A 26,970-nucleotide genomic window follows, 5' to 3' on the forward strand; every position below is an offset into this window, starting at 1 on the left:
GAAAGGTCTATAATTTTTACACAATTTTTACCCTAGATGCCTTCCACTTATAGGCATGCCTAATTTAGACATTTTTTAACAACATGATGTTTTGCTCCAAATGGATAACTTGAAACAACATCACTTTTTTATGGGATTATTTATTAGCCTAGTGGTTAGAAGTATTTAGGCATATCATGTGAATAAGGCCTCATGTGAAATCATTTTCTTAAGCACAAGAGATACTGTTGCATGTAGGTCTAGATTATTTATGGGTTCATCATGTAAAAATATCAAAACATTATGTTAACAACTCCAAAGAAATGTCCTGTCTGTGGTGGAGGAAGCACTGACTCACTGCCTTTTTCTATTATCAAGACACCTGCTGGTAACAACTCCTATCTGGTTAGGACTGCTCATGAGGTGTCCTAAATATCTGCCGACTAGGTGTGTGTCACGTTCTGACCTTAGTTCCTTTTTTTGGTTTGGTCAGGGCGTGAGTTGGGGTGGGCATTCTATGTTTTTGTTCTATATTTTGTATTTCTGTGTTTGGCCTGGTATGGTTCCCGAGGCAGCTGTCTATCGTTGTCTCTGATTGAGAACCACACTCAGGTAGCCTGTTCCCACCTGTGTTTGTGGGTAGTTTCCTGTTTTGTGTTTTGTCACGTGATAGGACTGTTTCGTTTTTTCGTTTTTCCACCTTTGTTATTTTGTGTTCAGATTAATAAAGTTAACATGTACCACGCTGCATTTTGGTCCGATCCTTCATATTCCTCATCAGACGAGGACGAGAATCGTTACAGTCTGACTCTTATAATGAATGAGGCTTCATGTATAGCTTTTATTTTTTAGAAATAAGAGTAGGAGTAAAATGTCTCTATTCTCATAACTTATGACCCATTGTCTACTCTGAGATGCTTTGTGGATACGAGCCCAGGTCTCCATTCTGAAATGACATTTACTGTCCTCCTCCAACCACAACTGTCCTCAACGGTGAAATCCTTGAGGCTAATGACTGGTCTGCTGCTGTCTGTCTGTCTCTCTGTCTGTCTGTCTCTCTATCTCTCTGTCTGTCTCTCTGTCTCTCTGTCTGTCTGTCTCTCTGTCTCTCTGTCTGTTTGTCTCTCTGACTCCTCTCACAATCCACTCAGAGCAGGACATGGACGCATCTGTCAATCTTTCAGATCTCCTGTACTGACCCCAGTCAGATCCCCTCTGCTGCTGTAATGATAGATTCTCAGTTATTGGTTTGAAAGTCACAGAGTTGCAAAGTGTAATATTGCTGTAGCTCCTCATAGAAGGCAAATAAGGTATGCCCTCTCCTCCAGGAGTATGCCCTCTCCTCCAGGAGTATGCTCTCTCCTCCAGGAGTATGCTCTCTCCTCCAGGAGTATGCGCTCTCCTCCAGGAGTATGCGCTCTCCTCCAGAAGTATGCGCTCTCCTCCAGGAGTATGCGCTCTCCTCCAGGAGTATGCGCTCTCCTCCAGGAGTATGCGCTCTCCTCCAGGAGTATGCGCTCTCCTCCAGGAGTATGCACTCTCCTCCAGGAGTATGCTCTCTCCTCCAGGAGTATGCTCTCTCCTCCAGGAGTATGCTCTCTCCTCCAGGAGTATGATCTCTCCTCCAGGAGTATGATCTCTCCTCCAGTAGTATGCGCTCTCCTCCAGGAGTATGCGCTCTCCTCCAGGAGTATGCTCTCTCCGCCAGGAGTATGCGCTCTCCTCCAGGAGTATGCGCTCTCCTCCAGTAGTATGCGCTCTCCTCCAGGAGTATGCTCTCTCCTCCAGGAGTATGATCTCTCCTCCAGTAGTATGCGCTCTCCTCCAGGAGTATGCGCTCTCCTCCAGGAGTATGCTCTCTCCTCCAGGAGTATGATCTCTCCTCCAGTAGTATGCGCTCTCCTCCAGGAGTATGCGCTCTCCTCCAGGAGTATGCTCTCTCCTCCAGGAGTATGATCTCTCCTCCAGTAGTATGCGCTCTCCTCCAGGAGTATGCGCTCTCCTCCAGGAGTATGCGCTCTCCTCCAGGAGTATGCTCTCTCCTCCAGGAGTATGCTCTCTCCTGATTTTGTTGAATGTCACTGAGTTAGTTAAGCAATAGGATTTCTAAAGAGGAGCTGATTTGGAAACATTGGGTGGCCATGTTGTCTGTAGTCACTCATAGAAGGCATATGGTGTTCTCCTCTGTCTCCATCTTGACAGTGTGTTTGATCCGAGGGTAGACTAAAATAGTCGCCCCCGGAAGAGATTAAAGATTAAAGAGAGATATCAAGCTAAAAATATCTCCATTAGACAGACAAGAAAGGCTGTGTAGTCAACTGATAAATGCATTGTCATGGAACATGGCAATAGGGGCAGCAGGTAGCCTAGTGGTTAGAGCATTGGACTAGTAACCGAAAGGTTGCAAGATCGAATCCCTGAGCTGACAAGGTAAAAATCTGTCATTCTGACCCTGAACAAGGAAGTTAACCCACCTTTCCTAGGTTGTAATTGAAAATAAGAATTTGTTCCTAACTGGCTTGCCTAGTTAAATAAAGACACAAATATTTGCTTATTGTGAATACGTGGAGTGGAGCACCAAGATGTTCTGAGCACTCGAAAGAATGCATGGGAGTGCATTCAAAGAAAGTATTTTATTTGACATACACTCGGGACAGGAGTCAGCTGTATTTCATTATAACACTGTAAAAAGTGTGTGCGAGAGAGAGGGAGTGGGAGAAGGGGGAGAGGGGGGGGGGGGGGGGGGGGGGGAGAAAGAGACAAGTAGAAATCCTCTGTGTACAACATAAAACACCAAATAATGCATGCAGAGCAGAATTAGGCCGAGACCTGCTAATTATCAAAATCCAGAAAAAAGTGGTTAAATTCTACAACCACCTAAAACGAAGCGATTTCCAAACTTTCCATAAGAAAGACATCACTTACAGAAATATGGAGAAGAGTCCCCTAAGCTGGTCCTGGGGCTCTGTTCACAGACCCCACAGAGCCCCAGGACAACAACACAATTACACCCAACCAAATCATGAGAAAACTCAAATCTATTTACTTGACACATTCACATTGGAAAGAATTAACAAAAAAACTGAGCAAACTAGAATGCTATTTGGCCCTAAACAGAAAGTACACAGTGGCAGAATACCTGACCACTGTAACTGACCCAAAATTAAGGAACTCTTTGACTATGTACAGACTCAGTGAGTATAGCTTTGCTATTAAGAAAGGCCGCCATAGGCAGACATGGCTTTCAAGAGAAGACAGGCTATATGCACACTGCCCACTAAATGTGGTGGAAACTGAGCTGCACTTCCCAACCTCCTGCCAAATGTATGACAATATTAGAGACACATATTTCCCTCAGATTACACAGATCCATAAAGAATTCTAAAACAAACCCAATTTTGATAAACTCCCATATCTACTGGGTGAAATACCACAGTGTGCATCACAGCAGCAACCAGTGGAGAACAAACACCACTGTAAATACAACCCATATTTATGTTTATTTATTTTCCCTTTTGTACTTTCATTTTTTTTCACATCGTTACAACACTGTATATATAGATAATATGACATTTGTAATGTCTTTATTCTTTTGGAACTTCTGTGAGTAATATTTACCGTACATTTTTATTGCTTATTTCACTTTTGTTTATTATCTTCTTCACTTGCTTTGGCAATGTTAACATATGTTTCCCATGCCAATAAAGCCCTTGAATTGAGAGAGAGAGGTCCTAAACATATTAACCTGTAAAAGAAAAGGGTTCATATTGAAACAAAAAGGATTGAATTATTTTTCTAAATGATTTATAGCCCTAATAGAATGATGCATTTATTACATGTCTTGTTCCAGTATGAATGGCTCCTTAGAGATAGGAGAGAAGATATCCCTCTCGCCTGAGACCCTTTATGGCATAATCCGAGGTCAGGGTTTCACACCTGAAGGATGACCTCTGTTGGTGTATTGCTCTTCCTTAAGACAGTGGATTTGTTATGGGAATGACCCCAGTCTTGGTGTGATTCACTGGTAGAACTGAATGACATCCATCATCATTACAGTGCAGAGATAGAGAGAGAGAGTGTTCCAAGAACAGCTGGCCAGAGTGTTATGGTGTGTAATTAGATAAGATACAACAGATGACTCAGATCACTCAGACGACTTTAAGTGGACTGTTGATTGATCATCTTAAAGAATTTCTGGGAGTTATTCTCCTCAGTGGATTAGGAATGGTTCAGTAATTTCCTTATAGAAAATGAAAGCATTTCCCCCTCTAATGTACATATTCTCTTTGATGCTTGATTACCGTCTTGTAAACAGATGTGGTTGGATATTAGTAGTAGATCTATGTTGTAGATTTTTTTTTACCTGCCATTTCATAACAGTCACAGTCAGACTCACCATACTGGAGTGGCTGTTCTTTCCCTTACCCTCCCTGCTGGTAGCTTCTGGGAAGATCGCAACTGCGTACACCTTGTATCCCTTCTCCTCATCTCCTTCTCAAAACCCATTGGATGAGAAAGCCAGAGGTACCGCCCCTCATACCTTCTCCTCCAATGGGTTTTGAGAAGGACGCGAGGAGTATATAATTGACAAAAAAGAAAAGATTCCTTAATAATAGAACATTATTCAAGTTAAAGTCACCCAATAAAATACTACTTAAGTAAAAGTCTAAAAGTATTTGGTTTTAAATATACTTAGGTATCAAAAGTAAAAGTACAAATAATTTCAAATAGCTTATTAAGCAAACCAGACGTTTTTTGGAGGGGGTTATTTACGGATAGCCAGGGGCACACTCCAACACGCAGACATCATTTACAAATTAAGCATTTACAAATCAAGTATGGGAATTGGACCATTTTCCTGTCCTGCTAAGCATTCAAAATGTAATGTCAGAGTACTTTTGGGTGTCAGGGAAAATGTATGGAGTAAAAAGTACATTATTTTCATTACGAACATAGTGAAGTAAAAGTAGTCAAAAAGATAAATAGTAAAGTACAGATACCCCCTTAAACTACTTAAGTAGTACTTTAAAATATGTTTTACTTTCCACCATGTACTTTCCACCACTGCAATTGAGATCTTCCCCCTGTCTGTGTGAGTAGGATACTGACTGGCCGTACTGGGTTTCTCTCGCTGTGCTTTCAGATAAAGCTGCTGGGGGTCTACTTTATCTCCTCTCAAGAGTTCTTGGCGAATGCCTACGTGCTAGCCGTGCTGCTGTTCTTCGCCCTCATCCTGCAGAGAACCTTCCTCCAGGCCTCGTATTATGTGGCTATTGAGACCGGCATCAATTTACGAGGGGCTATACAGGTACTGTACTGTAGGCTGATATACAGTAGGGACCACATAGCAAAAATATGGATCTCTACAGTGTGATCTCTGTAGACTTTCACATACATCACACATGGATTCTTATTCTCTATTACTTAGCAACAGCGCTAGAAAAGCATCTGCAGTGTCAATACCTCTATATTGTGCAGTGTGCTTGTCTATTGCAGCTAAGTGTAACTCATAAAGCGTAGGGTCACACATGGTTTCCTATGTTGGGGGGTATTATACACGTGTAGCAGAGGGAACTAAGAATGAATGTTGCCAAGCGACATCATATTTTAGGTGAATTATAGTAAGGCTATGTCCTCAGGTAACCATAAAAACACAGGTTCATTGATTGGTTTCCCTATGGCTGTGTTCTCCTTCCAGACTAAGATCTACAATAAGATCATGCGGCTGTGCACCTCCAACATGTCCATGGGAGAACTGACCGTAGGACAGATTTGTAACCTGGTGGCCATAGATACCAACCAGCTCATGTGGTTCTTCTTCCTCTGTCCCAACCTGTGGGCCATGCCAGTCCAGGTGAGACCTATTCTCTTCTACCCTACTTTACTCTACACTAGTTTACTCAACACTACAATACACTACTCTACTTGATTATTGTAGGTCCTGTACAGTTTAATTGATTCTATTTTATCCGGGTCTATTCAGTTTGGTTGTAGTCTAGTCTACTGTATTAAAGGTAAAGCCAGGATGTTTCTACCCAGGGTAGAAAAGGAAAGAAGCCCGTCAGGCAGAAAAGAAGCCCCCCCCATGGAGTTGAAGTAGATTCATGGCATGTTGTATATTCCATCAGAACACTGTGACCTTCAAGTTTATGCTCCCTGCCCCATGGCATGTATAAGTTTATTCTCCCTGCCCCATGGCATGTATAAGTTTATGCTCCCTTCCCCATGGCATGTATAAGTATATGCTCCCTGCCCCATGACATGTATAAGTTTATGCTCCCTGCCCCATGGCATGTATACGTTTATGCTCCCTGCCCCATGGCATGTATAAGTTTATGCTCCCTGCCCCATGACATGTATAAGTTTATGCTCCCTGCCCCATAGCATGTATAACTTTATGCTCCCTGCCCCATGGCATTTATAGGTTTATGCTCCATGCCCCATGGCATGTATACGTTTATGCTCCCTGCCCCATAGCATGTATAAGTTTATGCTCCCTGCCCCATGGCATGTATAAGTTTATGCTCCCTGCCCCATGGCATGTATAAGTTTATGCTCCCTGCCCCATGACATGTATACGTTTATGCTCCCTGCCCCATGGCATGTATAAGTTTATGCTCCCTGCCCCATGACATGTATAACTTTATGCTCCCAGCCCCATGACATGTATAACTTTATGCTCCCTGCCCCATGGCATGTATAGGTTTATGCTCCCTGCCCCATGGCATGTATAAGTTTATGCTCCCTGCCCCATAGCATGTATACGTTTATGCTCCCTGCCCCATGGCATGTATAAGTTTATGCTCCCTGCCCCATGGCATTTATAGGTTTATGCTCCCTGCCCCATGGCATGTATAAGTTTATGCTCCCTGCCCCATGGCATTTATAGGTTTATGCTCCCTGCCCCATGGCATGTATACGTTTATGCTCCCTGCCCAATGGCATGTATAAGTTTATGCTCCCTGCCCCATGACATGTATAAGTTTATACTCCCTGCCCCATGGCATGTATAGGTTTATGCTCCCTGCCCCATGGCATGTATAAGTTTATGCTCCCTGCCCCATAGCATGTATACGTTTATGCTCCCTGCCCCATGGCATGTATAAGTTTATGCTCCCTGCCCCATGGCATTTATAGGTTTATGCTCCCTGCCCCATGGCATGTATAAGTTTATGCTCCCTGCCCCATGGCATTTATAGGTTTATGCTCCCTGCCCCATGGCATGTATAAGTTTATGCTCCCTGCCCCATGGCATTTATAGGTTTATGCTCCCTGCCCCATGGCATTTATAGGTTTATGCTCCCTGCCCCATGGCATTTATAGGTTTATGCTCCCTGCCCCATGGCATTTATAGGTTTATGCTCCCTGCCCCATGGCATGTATACGTTTATGCTCCCTGCCCCATGGCATGTATAGTTAATGTTAAGCAGTGAGGCTCTCTAATATCCCATCTCTATATCCGTACATGGACATGGAAGGAAAGTGTTGGGGGTAAAAAAATATATATATCAGTATATCAGTTACTGGTTTGATGTTCCCAGACTATTAAATAAAAACAGGAGTTCTCACAAATGTAATCTTCCAATATATTGTTCCAGGCTTGTTCCAGGCAGCTTTGGTATAGTTCTATCTCCTAGCCTGGAACTACAATCAGTGGTGCAGATACACAACCCTTATGAAGAACACCTGATGGATCAGGGGATGGATCAGGGGGAACCAGGGGCCTTTAAAACTGTTTTACTTTTCCTTAGTTTGTCTTCTTGTCCTGCTTTTGTCGTGGGCGTCTTGTTGTTTGCCCAATATACTTGTCTATCTGTCGGTCAGTCAGTCTGGTAAGAGAAGTTTCTTTGTTAGTTCAAGCTGAGAGTTCCCTTATCTCTCTCTACCAGGGAGAACGCTGTGTCTCCCGACTCACATTTTCTTTCGTTCTCTCTCTCTCACACTCTCTCTCTTTTCCCTGGTAGAGTAAGATTCCATTTTGTTACCTTTCATTTGTGTTCTTCACAATGTGACATTGTGTGCATTTAACAAGAGTAAAAATTCTAGGCCCAAACCACTGTAGAAAACAAGCTTAGAGTAACAGTGTAACAGTGGTTCTGACTGACACTATAGGCACACGGATTAGTTTTAGGGATTAAGTAGAGGAGTGAAGAAGACTGTCTGGGGGGGTTCATAATGCATGAAATTGAAAACGATAACAGCTAAATGAAATATGTTGGGCTACACTAAGAATACTTTAGGAAGTTTAGTTGAACTACTTGTTCCTGTCCAAACGAGGGGAGAATGAACGGGTGAATCCATGTCAGAAAACAGTTTACTACTGGATGTGTTTTATATGAATGGTTTTCTCAGCTCAGGCACGTGTGTGTCCATACCAACCCCTCTGACTTACAGCGTTGACAATATTTTGATTCTTGCCTCGTATTTCAAAGGCATAGAGTAGTTAGTTGTAACTACAATTATTCAGCAGCATTACTACGCCTCTGATCCTCCTTCGCTATAAATCTCTCCTCTTTTTGTGCATAAGGCCAATTCCAAGGAGTTCAACAGATGTCAAGAGAGTCCATTTTCCAATATAATGTTCCAGGCAGCCTTGGTGACACATAGTTTTGGTCCTCTATAATTGAATTTCCCTTTTTCATTTGATTCACTTGTTCATGAAACCAGCATATTTTTGTGCCCAAGTCCTATTCCAAAGAGTTCACGACCATTTTCAAGATTGGTCCTCTTAATGTGGACAATCTAATAAAAGGCAAACATTTCACTCACAAATAGTTAGAAAGGTGCTAAATAACAGAAAAGTAAACTTGTGAAAACATAAAGAAGGTTGCACACTCCCACACTCCCAATGAGTTATTGGGTATCACCAACATTTTAGCACACAGGGTCTTCTTCAGGGTTACATAATGAGATCTGCCAGAGAAGAAAACAGTGGCCAAGGTTTTACAACCATACTGGATACCAATGACGCCGTCAAGAGGTTCAGACCTCTACGTGTGAAGGTGTTGGACTCATAGACACAGGGCTGCAGGTTTAAGTCTCACTCTGGCTACTTCCTAAATCTGCTCTGGTCTTCTAACATAGCATTACAATCCATTCTAATTCTAGCCAGATCCCTTTCATCTGTTTTTCCCTGTAGTCACTGTCAGTTTAAAAGCCTTTGTTAAGGCTTAAAGTGCAAGTGATAGAAAACACCAAATATCAGTTGGCATAGTGTAATATACAGTTAAATATTCACTATTAGCAATTTCTGATTTGATTTTTTAACAATAAAGTGCTGTATATAGGGCGCCAGAGGAAGGAAGAGTGGGAGCAGACGTGACACCATAGGGATGGTGCCAGGTTTTGTCCAGACGTGACGCTTGTCATTCAGGGCAAAGAGTTCAATCTTGATTTCATCAGACCAGAGAATCTTGTTTTTCATGGTCTGAGAGTCTTTTAGGTGCCTTGTGTGTAGATATATAGATGTGTATATATATATATATATATATATATATATATATATATATATATATATATATATATATGCTGCAGCATACTGTGGTGCATTGTGGAGAAATATTGTGGGAGGAGAAAGAATCGCTGACTAATTAACATATTTTAAGGCGTGCCGTGCAAGTGGCTATATTTGTTTTACCCATTAGTGAGAGTCGTGTACCAATGTAAGTGATATGTGGCAGTAGTTCCCAGACAATTAATTGTATGTATACATGAAACAGATCAGAGTGGTAGCAGGTCTTAAACCTTTTACTGGTGACCTATTTGTGACCGACTGCCTCGATTTGGTCTTATGTAGTACAATTTTAAGTGGTGTTTTTTAAATTGGATAAAAGTAGAGACTCAGAGCTAGAAAATGTTGCAATAAAAATGACTTTCTGACTAAATTAGAAACTTATGTCTGAAAATGTAGCTAGACTCTTATACATAGATAAACGCTTCATGGCAGACTGGAACCATTTAACTCTGTTTTGTTTGTAGCATCTTGTTTGGCCAGCGTTGTGTCAAGTCACTCTGGTTCACACTGACCGTGGCATGTGCAGAAAGTAGCCCATCACTTTTCACAATTTATCTGTCGATAGCACTTGCTAAATTCAGATGTTGTTGAGAAATGTGCCAAACTTTTGTAGTTCTCGATGGTTAACGTTGTATCTTTCAAAAACATAGAGGTAGAAAGGACTGTCAACACATTCTGAGCAGCTCACATTATAAACAGAGGCATGCTACATGGCAGACCAATCCAAACTCATCTCCCGGCATGCTCATGTCCATTCTCTCTGTTCTTCCCTGCAATCATGGCCAGTTTGGAAACCTTTGTTTAGGCCTCTAGAAATACAAGTGATATAAAACACCTAGTATTCATTAATATTCTGTAATATGCTAATTAATACAGCCAATCTGCTTGCTATAATATCTTGGAATTATCGTAAAATACTGTAGAAATACTTATCTTACTGTTTAATGGTGTGTATTGTACTGTGTTTCATTGCTCTGGCAACAAGTTACCGTCAACATCTCAGTATTGTATTGGCACAATCCAGACATAATCAGAGATATATCTTAAACCATCTTACTGTAGCTCAAATTCATTTGAAGACCAATGTATCCTTAACTACAACATGTTCATTCAACATGTTCAAAATACTGTATGCACAAACTCTAAATTGCTAGGGACAAGAGCACCCACTAAATGACCAAAATATTTTTGTAAATTTGAAAATGAAAATGTGCAAAGAACACTGGGTAATATGTCGCTGCATGGGTAAATCCGGTAATATACTGTAAAAAAAAATGGGTTACCGTAAAATGTATTACTGTAAAATTGATTATAGTAGCTGTACTGTAAAATAAATTACAGTAACTTACTGGACAATTGCTGCCAGTAAGTTACTGTACAGTTTACAGGAAATGTTTTACAGTGTGGCCCAGGCGAATGTGACAATAGCCCATGTCCCTTCACAGAGGTGGGCCACTGAGTGAGCAGCCCTAACTTATGAAAACCCACATCTCACATTTTAGAAGCTAAAATCCCATTTCATCCCATTACAAATAATTTCATATTCAAACATTTAAATTGAACAACAATTCCATGTGAATCCGATAACTCTGATGTGTAGACTTTCCACTGTTGAGTTTGTCATCTTATCATTGATGAGAATGTCTCAGATGACAACCGAACTGACATCATATTCATTAAGTACCACCGCATATGTTCAATTGTTCGGGTTACCAGAATATAGTTAATTTCCCACCACCTACTGATGTTCCCAGAATCTCTATGTTAACCAAGTTTTTTTTTAATGTAACCTCAGTAGGGTAGAGAGAGGAAAAAAGGGGGGAAGAGGAATTTATGACTGTCTTAAACCTATCCCCCAGGCCAACATCATGACACTAGTATGAAATGTCACATCCATCTCCATCACTTAGTGCTGTACCCCTCCCCCTCACTGTGAATCCTGGGGATGTGTGTATCAGGCTGTCACCGTGAGGATGCCAGGACATACAGGACAGGAGCCAAGGCCAGGTGGAGGAACACAACACATTAATCATCCATCAAGATATCCTTATATCACAATTAAATCATAATTTATTAGCATTACCATACAGATGCCAAGACAGGACAGGAGCCAAGGCCAGGTGAATGAATCCAACATGACTAATCCATCATGTTCAATGCAGTTTCTGTGGTGAAGAATGCAATTAATACAGGCATACAGGCTGGAAAGGTCTCATGATTCACCATGTTTTTGTGAAGGACGAAGCATTGGTTTTAAAAACCTCACACTCTCTCCTGAATGTTTGTGCAGGGACACAGTGTGTGTGTGGATGTGCAGGGTCTGTCTTGTGATTACAGTGCATTCTGAAAGTATTCAGACCCCTTGACTTTTTCCACAATTTGTTACATTACAGCCTTATTCTAAAATGGATTAAATCATTTTTCTTCCTCATCAATCTACACATAATACCCCATAATGACAAAACAAAAACAGATTAAGACATTTGTGCAAATGTATAAAAAAAAAAATACAACTTAAACTTCAAATTTACATAAGTATTCAGACCCTTTACTCAGTACTTTGTTGAAGCACCTTTGGCAGCGATTACAGCCTTGAGTCTTTTGGGGTATGACGCTACAAACTTGGCAGCTGAAGTAAAATAAATATAAAATAAAACATTTAAATAAAGAAGAAAACAGCAATAAAATAACAGTATCAGGGCTATATACAGGGATTACTAGAACAGAGCCACCGGTTAGTCGAAGGTAATTGAGGTAATATGTACATGCATAGTCACTTTAGAGATAAAGTGACTATGCATGGATAATAAACTGAGAGTAGCAACAGTGTAGAAATGGGGGTGGGGGAACAATGCAAATAGTCTGGGTAGCCATTTGATTAGCTGTTCAGGAGTCTTATGGCTTGGGGGTAGAAGCTGTTAAGAAGCCCTTTGGACCGAGATTTGGCGCTCTGGTACAGCTTGCTGTGAGGTAGTAGAGAGAACAATCTATGACTAGGGTGGCTTGAGACTTTGGCAATTTTAGGGCCTTCCTCTGACACTGCCTGGTGTAGAGGTCCTGGATGGCAGGAAGCTTGGCCCCAGTGATGTACGGAGGCCAAGCAGTTGCCATACCAGGCGGTGATGCAACCGGTCAGGATGCTCTCGATGGTGCAGCTGTAGAACTGGCATGGATCTGAGGACCCATGCCAAATATCTCCTGATGGGGTATAGGCATTGTCGTGCCCTCTTCACGGCTGTCTTGGTGTGTTTGATTGGGTTCAAGTCCGGGCTCTGGCTGGGCCACTCAAGGACATTCAGAGACTTGTCCCGAAGCCACTCCTGTGTTGTCTTGTCTGTGGGCTTAGGGTCGTTGTCCTGTTGGAAGGTGAACCTTCGACCCAGTCTGAGGTCCTGAGTGCTCTGAAGCAGGTTTTCATCAAGAATCTCTCTGTACTTTGCTCCGTTCATCTTTCCATCGATTCCGACTAGTCTCCCAGTCCCTGCCGCTGAGAAACATCTCCACAGCATGGTGCTGCATGCAAGGACCTGACGCCGGAGTTGAGAAGCAGGTACAGGGAGTCAAACTTTTATTCAGGAACAGACATATAACACGACAGGAACAGCGTCAGCACACGGGTAAATAAGGACATATGACAAACAATCCCGAAGCAGGGAACAGAGCTAGGAAACAGACAGATATAGGGAAGGAAATTACACAAGAAATTGAGTCCATGTGAGTCCAATGAGCGCTGATGCACGTGACGGGGAAAGGCAGGTGTGCGTACTGAAGTTGGCTTGAGTGCGTAATGTTGGGGAGTCTGGCGCCCTCGAGCGCCAGAGGAACGAAGAGTGCTAGCAGACGTGACACCATAGGGATGGTGCTAGGTTTTGTTCAGACCTGACGCTTGTCATTCAGGGCAAAGAGTTCAATCTTGATTTCATCAGACCAGAGAATCTTGTTTTTCATGGGAGTCTTTTAGGTGCCTTGTGCCTTGTGTGTAGATTGGTATTGTGTGTAGATTGATGAGGATTTTTATTTATTTAATCAATTTTAGAAAAAGGCTGTAACATAACAAAATATGGAAAAAGTCAAGGGGTCTGAATACTTTCCAAATGCACTGTAATTCTGTCTTTAAATCCACATCCAGATCATTCCATTCCAGACAGTTTCCTCCTCATTCATTCACATCTCCTACATCTCTGTCATTATTCAACACAGTAATCTCATCTCCTACCTCTCTGTTATTATTCAACACAGTAATCTCATCTCCTACCACTCTGTCATTATTCAACACATTAATCTCATCTCCTACAGGGCGATGGTCATTTAATTTCGTTACCTTTGCCTTCTTGGGTACAGGAACAATGGTGGCCATCTTAAAGCAGGTGGGGACAGCAGACTGGGATAGGGAGATATTGAATATGTCCATAAACACTCCAGCCAGCTGGTCTGCACATGCTCTGAGGACGCGGCTAGGGATGTCATCTGGGCTGGCAGCCTTGCGAGGGTTAACACATTTAAATGTCTTACTCACATCAGCCACAGAGAAGGAGAGCCCACAGTCCTTGGTAGTGGGCCACGTCGGTGGCACTGTATTATCCTCAAAGCGGGCAAAGAAAGTGTTTAGTTTGTCTGGAAGCAAGACGTCGGTGTCCGTGACGTGGCTGGTTTTCTTTTTGTAGTTCGTGATTGTCTGTAGACCCTGCTACTACGTCTTGTGTCTGAGCCGTTGAATTGCGGCTCCACTTTGTCTCTATACTGACATTTCGCTTGTTTGATTGCCTTGCGGAGGGAATAACTATACTGTTTTTTATTCGGCCATAATCCCAGTCACCTTTCTATGGTTAAATGTGGTGGTTTGCACTTTCAGTTTTGCACGAATGCTGCCATCTATCCACGGTTTATGGTTAGGGTAGGTTTTAGTAGTCACAGTGGGCATAACATCTCCTATGCACTTCCTTATAAACTCACTCACCAAATCAGTGTAAACGTCTATATTACAATCTTGAAGCGAGGATTCCGATTGGTCAGACCAGCGTTGAATAGTTCTTAACACGGCTACATCCTGTTTGAGTTTCTGCCTATAGGAAGGGAGGAGCAAAATGGAGTCGTGGAGGGCGGGGGAGGGCCTTGTATTCATCGTGGAAGTTAGTAATCTCATCTCCTACCACTCTCTGTCATTATTCAACACTGTAGTCTCACCTCCTACCACTCTGTCATTATTCAACACAGTAGTCTCATCTCCTACCACTCTCTGGTTAATTGCATATTGAGTGAGTGAGTGAGTGAGTGAGTGAGTGAGTGAGTGAGTGAGTGAGTGAGTGAGTGAGTGAGTGAGTGAGTGAGTGAGTGAGTGTGTGAGTGAGTGAGTGAGCGAGTGAGACATGTTCCATTCTCAATCAGGCATACAATCAAATATTTTCCCTGATCGCAACATTTCCAAGGTTTAAAAACCCGGAACTAGTTTGTGTATTGTATTGTCCAGATCATTGTGGGGGTGATTCTACTCTACTACCTCCTGGGGATCAGTGCCTTGATCGGGGCCACAGTCATCGCTGTCCTGGCCCCTGTCCAGTACTTTGTGGCCACCAAGCTGTCCCAAGCACAGAAGAGCACTCTGGTAAGTAATATGCCATTTAGCAGACTTTTTTTTAATCCAAAGTGATTTATAGCTAGACATGCATACGTATTACTTAAAGGTGGTCCCAGGAATCAAACCCACTGTCTTGGCGTTGGAAGGACCATGCTCTACCAACTGTGCTACAGTAGCACCCGTCATTAAGCAATTAGCTTTTTGATAAACAGCGTTCTGTGTGGACTGTAACATAGCACTGTTCCGAGGAGACCAACCATCTAACAACCTGTGTGTAGACTGTTCCATATCTTCCTTGTGGAAGAGATTAGAATAGATGTCATACCGCTGAATTATGTTATGTGATCCTTTGACAGCATGCACGCAGGCACACACACATCTTCAGCTAAAACTCATGGATAACCTTTGGTTTCTTACTGATCATTTTTTAAAGTCGATTGTTATGAACAATTATTATTTTTCAACCATAATCATTCATCACAAAATATGTCTTTGAGCTTTGCTTGCTTCTCTCTCCAATGTCCCACTGCTCGTTCCCATAATGCCATGCTGTCAAATGGTAACACTTTGCTTGACACTCTGTGTTGTAACACGTTATGAAACGTACATAACCATGTCATAATATGTAATAACAGCAGACATAACTTGTCATAACCATGTCATATGTCACAACAGCTGATATAACTTGTCATAATATGGTCCTAACACTGTCATGATGACCCATATATCCACACCTGTTGTGGCATATATTGCATTATTTTATGGCTGGTTATGACACCTACAAAAGAGTGTCAAAACCCACATTTATTCAAATGTGTTTGAAAGTTTGTTTCTTAAATCTTTGTTGTTGTTGTAATGAATTCTTTACAGTCATGTTTCTTTCATCATATAAATAACTTGTAGAAAATACACTTTATGACACTGTCAAGAAGCATTATGACATCATAATCATATAAGCCAGATAGGCCTATCATGTACATGCCCCTGTGTCAGCCATCAGTCAGAAAGAGGGTGTCTAGGGCCTCCCGGGTGGCGCAGTGGTTAAGGGCGCTGTACTGCAGCGCCAGCTGTGCCATCAGAGACTCTGGGTTCGCGCCCAGGCTCTGTCGTAACCGGCCGCGACCGGGAGGTCCGTGGGGCGACACACAATTGGCCTAGCGACGTCCGGGTTAGGGAGGGCTTGGCCGGTAGGGATGTCCTTGTCTCATCGCGCACCAGCGACTCCTGTGGCGGGCCGGGCACAGTGCACGCTAACCAAGGTTGCCAGGTGCACAGTGTTTCCTCCGACACATTGGTGCGGCTGGCTTCCGGGTTGCATGCACGCTGTGTTAAGAAGCAGTGCGGCTTGGTTGGGTTGTGTATCGGAGGACGCATGACTTTCAACCTTCGTCTCTCCCGAGCCCATACAGGAGTTGTAGTGATCAGACAAGATAGTAGCTACTAAAAACAATTGGATACCATGAAATTGGGGAGAAAAAGGGGTAAAATTCAACAACAAAAAAGAAAGAGGGTGTCTTATCCTTCTCCTGAAATATGCTCCTGCATTCATGCTCCCCAACTTGAACCCTGAGTGGTCATCCTCCCCAACTTGAACCCTGAGTGGTCATCCTCCCCAACTTGAACCCTGAGTGGTCATCCTCCCCAACTTATCCTCATTCAATTACAAATCATTCAGAACCATAGATAGGTCCTGGAACCTGAGAGGACGGAACTGCTTCCTCTAGTCTGGAGTACTCCATGTATGTATTATCCTATAGGAGTAGTTCATGATTGTGTGTATTCTTTTGAAGGAGTACTCCAGTCATTCAGATGTGTGTGTGTGTGTGTATCACCCTATAGGAGTACTCCAGTCATTCAGATGTGTGTGTGTATCACCCTATAGGAGTACTCCAGTCATTCAGATGTGTGTGTGTATCACCCTATAGGAGTACTCCAGTCATTCAGATGTGTGTGTGTATCACCCTATAGGAGTACTCCAGTCATTCAGATGTGTGTGTGTATCACCCTATAGGAGTACTCCAGTGAGCGGTTGAAGAAGACCAATGAGTTGCTGCGGGGAATCAAGCTTCTGAAGCTGTACGCCTGGGAACACATCTTCTGTCACAGTGTGGAGGAGACCAGGGGCAAGGAGCTAACCAGTCTGCAGACCTTTGCCCTATATACGTCCATATCTAGTAGGTTACCTTACCTCAAATACACAGAGTACTACACCATCCATATCTAGTAGGTTACCTTACCTCAAATACACAGAGCTCTACACCATCCATATCTAGTAGGTTACCTTACCTCAAATACACAGAGCTCTACACCATCCATATCTAGTAGGTTACCTTACCTCAAATACACAGAGCTCTACACCATCCATATCTAGTAGGTTATCTTACCTCAAATACACAGAGCTCTACACCATCCATATCTAGTAGGTTACCTTACCTCAAATACACAGAGCTCTACACCATCCATATCTAGTAGGTTAACTGTATGTACAGTATCTGAACCATACTGTCACGTATCTAATGTTGCCTATGTGTCTCCTCGTTCTCAGTATTCATGAACGCAGCCATCCCTATCGCAGCTGTCCTGACCGTGAGTATTCATTCCAGTCATAAATGCCTATTCATATCTCATAGATGCCCTTCATAATACTGTCTACAGCCTAGCCCAAATATCCGTCCTCCCTCACATTATAATATACTACTGTCTACAGCCTAGCCCAAATATCTGTCCTCCCTCACATTATAATATACTACTGTCTACAGCCTAGCCCAAATATCTGTCCTCCCTCACATTATAATATACTACTGTCTACAGCCTAGCCCAAATATCTGTCCTCCCTCACATTATAATATACTACTGTCTACAGCCTAGCCCAAATATCTGTCCTCCCTCACATTATAATATACTACTGTCTACAGCCTAGCCCAAATATCTGTCCTCCCTCACATTATAATATACTACTGTCTACAGCCTAGCCCAAATATCTGTCCTCCCTCACATTATAATATACTACTGTCTACAGCCTAGCCCAAATATCTGTCCTCCCTCACATTATAATATACTACGGTCTACAGCCTAACCCAGGTTTATGTCCTCTCTCACATTATAATATATTACTGTCTACAGCCTATACCAAATATCTGTCCTCCCTCACATTATAATATACTACGGTCTACAGCCTAACCCAGGTTTATGTCCTCTCTCACATTAGAATATATTACTGTCTACAGCCTATACCAAATATCTGTCCTCCCTCACATTATAATATACTACTGTCTACAGCCTAGCCCAAATATCTGTCCTCCCTCACATTATAATATACTACTGTCTACAGCCTATACCAAATATCTGTCCTCCCTCACATTATAATATACTACTGTCTACAGCCTAGCCCAAATATCTGTCCTCCCTCACATTATAATATACTACTGTCTACAGCCTAACCCAGGTTTATGTCCTCTCTCACATTATAATATACTACTGTCTACAGCCTATACCAAATATCTGTCCTCCCTCACATTATAATATACTACTGTCTACAGCCTAGCCCAAATATCTGTCCTCCCTCACATTATAATATACTACTGTCTACAGCCTAGCCCAAATATCTGTCCTCCCTCACATTATAATATACTACTGTCTACAGCCTAGCCCAAATATCTGTCCTCCCTCACATTAAAATATACTACTGTCTACAGCCTAGCCCAAATATCTGTCCTCCCTCACATTATAATATACTACTGTCTACAGCCTAGCCCAAGTTTATGTCTTCCCTCACATTATAATATACTACTGTCTACAGCCTAGCCCAAGTTTATGTCCTCCCTCACATTATAATATACTACTGTCTACAGCCTAACCCAGGTTTATGTCCTCCCTCACATTATAATATACTACTGTCTACAGCCTAACCCAGGTTTATGTCCTCCCTCACATTATAATATACTACTGTCTACAGCCTAACCCAGGTTTATGTCCTCTCTCACATTATAATATACTACTGTCTACAGCCTAACCCAGGTTTATGTCCTCTCTCACATTATAATATACTACTGTCTACAGCCTAGCCCAAGTTTATGTCCTCCCTCACATTATAATATACTACTGTCTACAGCCTAGCCCAAGTTTATGTCCTCCCTCACATTATAATATACTACTGTCTACAGCCTAGCCCAGGTTTATGTCCTCCCTCACATTATAATATACTACTGTCTACAGCCTAGCCCAGGTTTATGTCCTCTCTCACATTATAATATACTACTGTCTACAGCCTAACCCAGGTTTATGTCCTCCCTCACATTATAATATACTACTGTCTACAGCCTAGCCCAAGTTTATGTCCTCCCTCACATTATAATATACTACTGTCTACAGCCTAGCCCAAGTTTATGTCCTCCCTCACATTATAATATACTACTGTCTACAGCCTAGCCCAGGTTTATGTCCTCCCTCACATTATAATATACTACTGTCTACAGCCTAACCCAGGTTTATGTCCTCTCTCACATTATAATATACTACTGTCTACAGCCTAACCCAGGTTTATGTCCTCCCTCACATTATAATATACTACTGTCTACAGCCTAACCCAGGTTTATGTCCTCTCTCACATTATAATATACTACTGTCTACAGCCTAGCCCAGGTTTATGTCCTCCCTCACATTATAATATACTACTGTCTACAGCCTAGCCCAGGTTTATGTCCTCCCTCACTTTATTCACCATAGAACAGCATGTTTTCACCTCATTTCCCCCTCTAAAAATATTTCTCAGTGGATGGGCAATCCCCTTTCCCCAGTAAAGGGCACAGACCAGACCAGACTAGAATGGTATCGCTCATAATCCAATCAGTCTGGAGTGACATTTCCCAGGGACACCGTAGAGGTTTGTGACATGGCAGGCCACTGTAAATCCCAGTTATATTTATGGTAGCTGGAGCCGTCAAGGCAGTTTTTGGTGTGGTGACAAATCCAGTATGGCAGACAGATAGGCAGGCAGGCAGGCAAACAGACAGGCATAGAGAACACAAGGAGAGGTCCTTGAATGAGTGAAATGTATTTTGGAAAGAGACAGTGATTGGTTTATCCCTCACCCTTTGGAACACAAATGAAATAGAGATAGAGGGACAGAGAGAGAGGACAAACTGATGTCCTTCTGGATGAGCGATGTGGGTTTTGGAGACAGCGATTTGCTTATCATTGTTAAGCCCTGAAATTCTCAAGTTAATCACAAACTAAATGAAGGGTAAAAACATTTGCAGAAATCAGTTTTAAGTGCTTGTCTTTGAGGGATATTTATTATTTCAGGACCAAATCCTGTACTGTAAGATGCAAGCACAGCTCCGACTACAGCACACATCTACCATTGACATCAATGCATGTTTATGTAAAAGTTTGTGTTGCAAACTTGAATTTGATTCCAGATTCAGACCTCACCCACAATATACTGTATATGCTGGTTATTGGAGTGATTATGAATCTTTTTTTCTCTCCTCTCATCATCTCCCTCTAGACATTTGTGGTCCATGTGCACATCTCTGAGGAGGCTGACCTGTCCCCTGCTGTAGCCTTTGCCTCCTTGTCCCTGTTCCACATCCTGGTCACTCCTCTCTTCCTACTCTCCAGTGTGGTACGGTCCACGGTCAAGGCCCTGGTCAGGTGAGCTGGGTATCATGGACACCAGATGTGGGGTAACTATAGTTTTAACTATGCTTTGTTTAAAGAAACTATTTTTCCAGGGGAACAAATAGTTACTTTCGAGGTGACTAGAACTATTTTAATACAGATCTGGAAAAAATGACTACTTTTTTAAATGTATTTTTTATTTCACCTTTATTTAACCAGGTAGGCTAGTTGAGAACACCTTTATTTAACCAGGTAGGCTAGTTGAGAACACCTTTATTTAACCAGGTAGGCTAGTTGAGAACACCTTTATTTAACCAGGTAGGCTAGTTGAGAACACCTTTATTTAACCAGGTAGGCTAGTTGAGAACACCTTTATTTAACCAGGTAGGCTAGTTGAGAACACCTTTATTTAACCAGGTAGGCTAGTTGAGAACACCTTTATTTAACCAGGTAGGCTCGTTGAGAACAAGTTCTCATTTACAACTGCGACCTGGCCAAGATAAAGCAAAGCAGTGCGACTCAAACAACAGATATACACATGGAATAAACAAGCGTACAATAAATAGCACAATAGAAAAAAAGAAAGTCTATATACAGTGTGTGCAAATGGCGTGAGGAGGTAAGGCAATAAATAGGCCATAGTAGCGAATAATTACAATTTAGCAGTGTAACACTGGAGTGATAAATGAGCAGATGATGTGCAAGTAGAGATACTGGTGTGCAAAAGAGCAGAAAAGTAAATAAAAACAATATGGGGATGAGGTAGGTAGATTGGGTGGGCTATTTACAGATGGACTATGTACATCTGCAGCGATCGGTTAGCTGCTCAGATAGCTGATGTTTAAAGTTAGTGAGGGAAATATAATATACAGATCCCAAAAGATGACTCCTTTTTTACAGTAAACTTCCAGAAGACGTCTTAAGGTATTAGAAATACATAAAAACACAATAATATTGAAGTAAAGACCCTTGCCAACTGTCATAAAAATTATTTAAATACAGATCCCAGAAAATGACTACTTTTTAAACTGTTTAAATACAGATCCCCAGAAATTACTAATTTTTTAAATATTTAATTGCAGATCCCCAAAAATGACTTTTTAAAACAATTGAAATACAGATCCAAAGATCTGAGAAAGCAACTACTTTTTAAAAAACTATTGAAATACAGATCTCAGGAGGTGACTACTTTTGGATTGGCTGCCTTCAACTAATGGCAGGGCTGTATCTGGAACTGCATGTTGCAGATAGAAATAGAATGAATAAAGAACACACAATCCCCTATAGTATTCCAAGTAATCTGACAGCCATATTTGATCTACACAATACATTTCTATCTGAACATTTTGTAAATGTCCATTCTCCTGAATGTCCATTGCCCCAACTCAAATCAATTAACCAATGATATTTTGTAGAGATAAGTTTAAATAAGTTGTTACCCTCAACTACTGTAGGACTCAACATGCCACTGAAAAGGTTAAAAGCTGCAATTCATTTTATAATATGTGAAAATACTGCAGAGAAGTTCAAAGCCATTTGTAAACATTGCAAACAGCAAGTTGGATGCTTGGCAAAAGCAACGTTGAACCTCTTTGTCCATCTGAGGGAAAGTGTTATTGTTTCAAACACACACTATACCATCTTTAAAGGGATAGATTACTCAGAATACAAACTAACATTATGATCAACCTACATTGGTTGTAGTTGATTCAAGAAGGCAGTTTTGTGATATTTAGTTTCCCTTTGAATTAAAATACATATTTAGTTTCTTTTAGCTATTCTCAGTAACACTTAATATTAAACTGTTCTTGTTCCTGTGTAATAAAACTGTAATTAAATAAAGGTTCAGGTTAAATAAATAAATAATTTTAAAAATAAATCATTTGGAGCCTGTTGTTACATTGCATTTTAATTTCATAGCAATGAGCTGAGAGGTTTTGTAACTACAGTACACAAGAGTAATAGTGACGCTTCCTTATTCCACTTATGTAATAACTCCCTAACCAAGCAATTATAAAGCCATTTCCAAGGCCTTATGTTACAACAATGTTGCTGTGTAATAATCACAAAGTTACTAAACATATATAAGAATTTGATGTCACTGTATTACTTTGTCTCACTCATGATGAACATTTTTGTCCTTTTGAAGCTGCAAAAGTCTTCTTTGATGTTGAGGTGATTCCATGTCCCTCACATATTTAATACTTTCAAATATTATTATTTTTCTGAGATCTGTATTTGAACATCAAAGAAAATAGTTGCCTTGTAGTTTAAACTCTGGTATTTTCAAATAAACTACAAAATACAACCATTTTCTGCCCAGGTCTGATGGACACACACACAGTCGCATGCACACATGCACACATGCACACATGCACACACAGCTCTGTTTTTGTGAATTTTCAGAACATTTTGGGGAGTACAAATGTATTCCCATTAACAATCCTATTTTCCCTAACCCTAACCTTAACCCAAACCCTAACCCTAACCTTAAACCTAACCTGTAAGCCTAAAATAGCATTTGTGACAGACCGCTTTGATTCGGTCGTATGTAGCAAAATTTGAAATGGGGATTTTTTTTACATTGGATAAAAGCAGAGACACAGAGCTACAAAATGGTATATCATACACTTTATTTGAGCAATGGGAAAGTAATTCTGATTTGAAAGTTGATCAACTTGTAACCTCACTTTTGAGACAATGGCCTTTGAATGTGTTGGTACCTACTGGAGAGCTCTTCTTTGTCTATACCCATTCAGCATTGTTCACACCCTCTTAAGCTTTAGCCCTACCAATCTCTTTAAAACTTCTTCGGGATAGGAGGCAGCAGTTTCACTTTTGGATAAATATCGTGCCCAAATTCAACTTCCTGCTACTCATCCCCAGAATATAAGATATGCATAGTATTTGGATAGAAAACACTCTGAAGTTTCTAAAACTGTTTGAATCATGTCTGTGAGTATAACATAACTTATGTAGCAGCCAATACCCCGAGGACAAACCATTCAGATTTTTTTTTTGAGGTCACTGTCTATTCAATGAGTTTTCATTGGGGAAACCAGATTTCTAAGGGAATTGTTTGCAGTTCCTACCGCTTCCACTGGATGTCACCAGTCTTTAGAAATTGGTTGAGGTTATACCTTTGTGTAATGAAGAAGTACGGCCATCTTGAACAAGTGTCACGTCATGTGTACTGTTTGATAGTTGCGCAAGACCAGAAAGCATGATTGAGTTTGTTGTCTTCCTGTATTGAACACAGATCATCCCGTCTTCAATTTTATCGATTATTTACGTTTAAAAATACGTAAAGTTGTATTACAAAAGTAGTTTGAAATGTTTTGGCAATGTTTACAGGTAACTTTCGAGATATTTTGTAGTGACGTTGGTCAAGTTGGAACCAGTGTTTTTCTGGATCAATTGTGCCAAATAAATTTAGGATATATATGGACGGAATTAATCAAACAAAATGACCATTTGTGATGTTTATGGGACATATTGGAGTGCCAACAAAAGAAGCTCGTCAAAGGTAAGGCATGATTCATATTTTATTTCTGTGTTTTGTGTTGTGTCTGCAGAGTTGAAATAGGCTACTCTCTCATTGTTTACTGTTGTGCTATCATCAGATAATAGCATCTTATGCTTTGCCGAAAAGCCTTTTTAAAATCTGACATGTTGGCTGGATTCACAACGAGTGTAGCTTTAATTTGGTATCTTACATGTGTGATTTAATGAAAGTTAGATTTTTATAGTATTTTATTTGAATTTGACGACCTGCACCTTCCCTGGCTATTGGCCAGGTCCAGAGAGGTTTTAAGGGTTGATCCGAGTGTTGTCCTAACAGCAGCAGTCAAGCACCCAAGCAACCTGGCTAATGTTGGCTAGCTTGCTAGCTACTTCCAGACAAAAATGACAGAACAGCTCACTGGCAATTTTACTCACCTTAGCAGAGCTGGTTAGGCTGTTTTTATGTTATCAGAGCGATGGTGACTGCAACTGCTGCTGGCAACAATTGATGCTTTTTTTGCCAATGTTTATGGACACCGGCCATATTCAACTGGTATTGAGCATTCGTAAAAATGTGTCAACTATGTCTATCAACAGTTGTCAACATTCTATTGAAATTGTTACTTGCATAGTGGAGTATTTTGTTAAGACATGTGGCTAGCTAGCTAGCTAAACAATGAACCATAATCCCAACTCATGATGTTACTACCGTGCATGAATTTGCAGGTAGCTAACCAACCAGGTTCAATGTTAGCTAGCTAACATTAGGCAAAAACTAGCAATGCAAATGGCTCTGCGATACAAATAATAAGATCATACACATAACATTAGATAGCTAGCCAGCTGGCTAACATTAGCTAGCTAGCTAACAGCACACTTTAACTTGAAATGAAATGAAAACAACTTTGTCAAAATAAGAAACGTGTAATATCTGAAAATGTAGCTAGCTAGACTATCTTACCCATATACATAATGGATGGATGCTTCTCTCTGTCACGTATGCCATGGGTGCCCTTAGTTTGAAGATCTAATCCGGAGACAGGTGTTTTCTCCATCTCCTTAGCTATCATAGTCTAATTCCACTGATTCCAAAACTCTGTCCTCCAGAAAGTGGAGAGCAACACTTATGCAGCTCCACTATGCAATATATATTTTTTAAAGATGCATTTGTCACATATACTCCCTCACCGGCCTCTAGGTCATCAGGCTGCTGATTATCCCGCACACCTGTCACCATTTATTTATAAAAATATTCCCTCCCTGTACTTGCTTCCCAAATCTCAGTGCACTCATTACAGCGTTAGACAGGATTACCTAAAAAATACCAACCAGCTAAAATAGACAGAAGCGTGCTATATGGCAGACCAATCCGAACTCATCTCTTGGCATGTCCAGCCCACTCATTATCTCAGCCAATCATGGCTAGCGGGAAGGTTGCAGCCTTTTTCTGTGGCTTAACCAACTAGGCTCATAATTGTATTCATATTTACAGATTGCATACATGTTTAAGGCACATGAAAAAAATGCATTTTGATTTAAAAAAAAGTTTAAGTTCAAATGTCTCTCTTGTAAAGTAGTGACCCGCGACATACGCCTAGTGTCCTGAAACGAGTCACATTTTAGCAAATGCAGGACATGAAAAAAGTCAGGACTTTTCAAATTTTTTCTTGTTGTCAGGACATTGAGGTCCTGATAAGGACACACACACACACACACACACACACACACACACACACACACACACACACACACACACACACACACACACACACACACACACACACACACACACACACACACACACACACACACACACACACACACACACACACACACACACACACGAATTGATCTGAGTAGCGGAGTTCAATTAAGTTGAGATAAGGTACATTTACATAAAATCTACCAGAATAATGTTTTTAACTGGGTTGAAACTAAACTGAAGTCAGAGTGAATCAATCTAAAAAAAAATCTGACAGTGCCTCAGTCATCAGTAAAACACCAGTCCGTTTCCCTCAGTCACATTGACTTCTACACTGGTGATTAGTTTAACTGCTGTAATTTATTGTCTTGTCATAGAGCTTTCTTTTCCTCACAGACCATTACTCACCCCGTCATACAGTTCTAAAGACTACTTACATTAGCATCTGCACTGAGTATAGGAAGAGTGGGCGTGTTTGGCCATACCAATCACTGTATCGTTCTCATGCCCTGACCGTAGAGATCTTTTTATTCTCTATGTTTGGTTGGTCAGAGTGTGACTCGGGTGGGAAACTCTATGTTCTGTGTTTCTATGTTATGGCCGGGTATGGTTCTCAATCAGGGACAGCTGTCTATCATTGTCTCTGATTGGGAATCATACTTAGGCAGCCTTTTTTCCTTTTGTATTTTGTTGGATGTTGTCTTTGTTAGTGGCCTGTATAGCCCTAGTAAGCTTCACGTTAGTTTTTGTTATTTCTTGTCTTGTTGGCGACATTTAAAACAAAGACAAATGTACGCTCACCACGCAGCACCTTGGTGCTGTCATTTCCACGACGAAGGCGATCGTTAAAATCATCAGTCAAACACACAAGCAATCACCCATCTTGTTATTCCCTCTCAAGAGAGCAAGAAAAGATAGAGAGAGTTGCAGAAATTGCAGTGAGACAGATTCAAATCTATGATGCAGCGGTATATGTGTTCCAGAAGCAGTGGCTTAGACTACTGGACCACCCTTGGCCACCCAGCCTGTCAGTCAATCACTGCTTTCATATTGGTTTACCATCATCTATGTACA

The 26,970-nt window shown here is 41.3% G+C and overlaps 1 protein-coding gene across 2 annotated transcripts in view; it reads left to right on the forward strand.

The window, feature by feature from the left end:
• Positions 1-26,970, forward strand: part of LOC109898452 (ATP-binding cassette sub-family C member 8) — a 138,915-nt gene that overhangs the window by 40,686 nt on the left and 71,259 nt on the right. For both annotated transcript variants that reach the window (XM_031833100.1, XM_031833101.1), the window contains exons 7-12: positions 5,123-5,287; positions 5,678-5,833; positions 14,961-15,095; positions 17,080-17,242; positions 17,614-17,654; positions 20,578-20,723. In XM_031833100.1, coding sequence (XP_031688960.1) covers positions 5,123-5,287; positions 5,678-5,833; positions 14,961-15,095; positions 17,080-17,242; positions 17,614-17,654; positions 20,578-20,723 — 806 coding nt within the window. The remainder of the gene's footprint in view (positions 1-5,122; positions 5,288-5,677; positions 5,834-14,960; positions 15,096-17,079; positions 17,243-17,613; positions 17,655-20,577; positions 20,724-26,970) is intronic.

Source organism: Oncorhynchus kisutch, linkage group LG10 (assembly GCF_002021735.2).
Source record: "Oncorhynchus kisutch isolate 150728-3 linkage group LG10, Okis_V2, whole genome shotgun sequence".
NCBI lineage: Eukaryota > Metazoa > Chordata > Actinopteri > Salmoniformes > Salmonidae > Oncorhynchus > Oncorhynchus kisutch.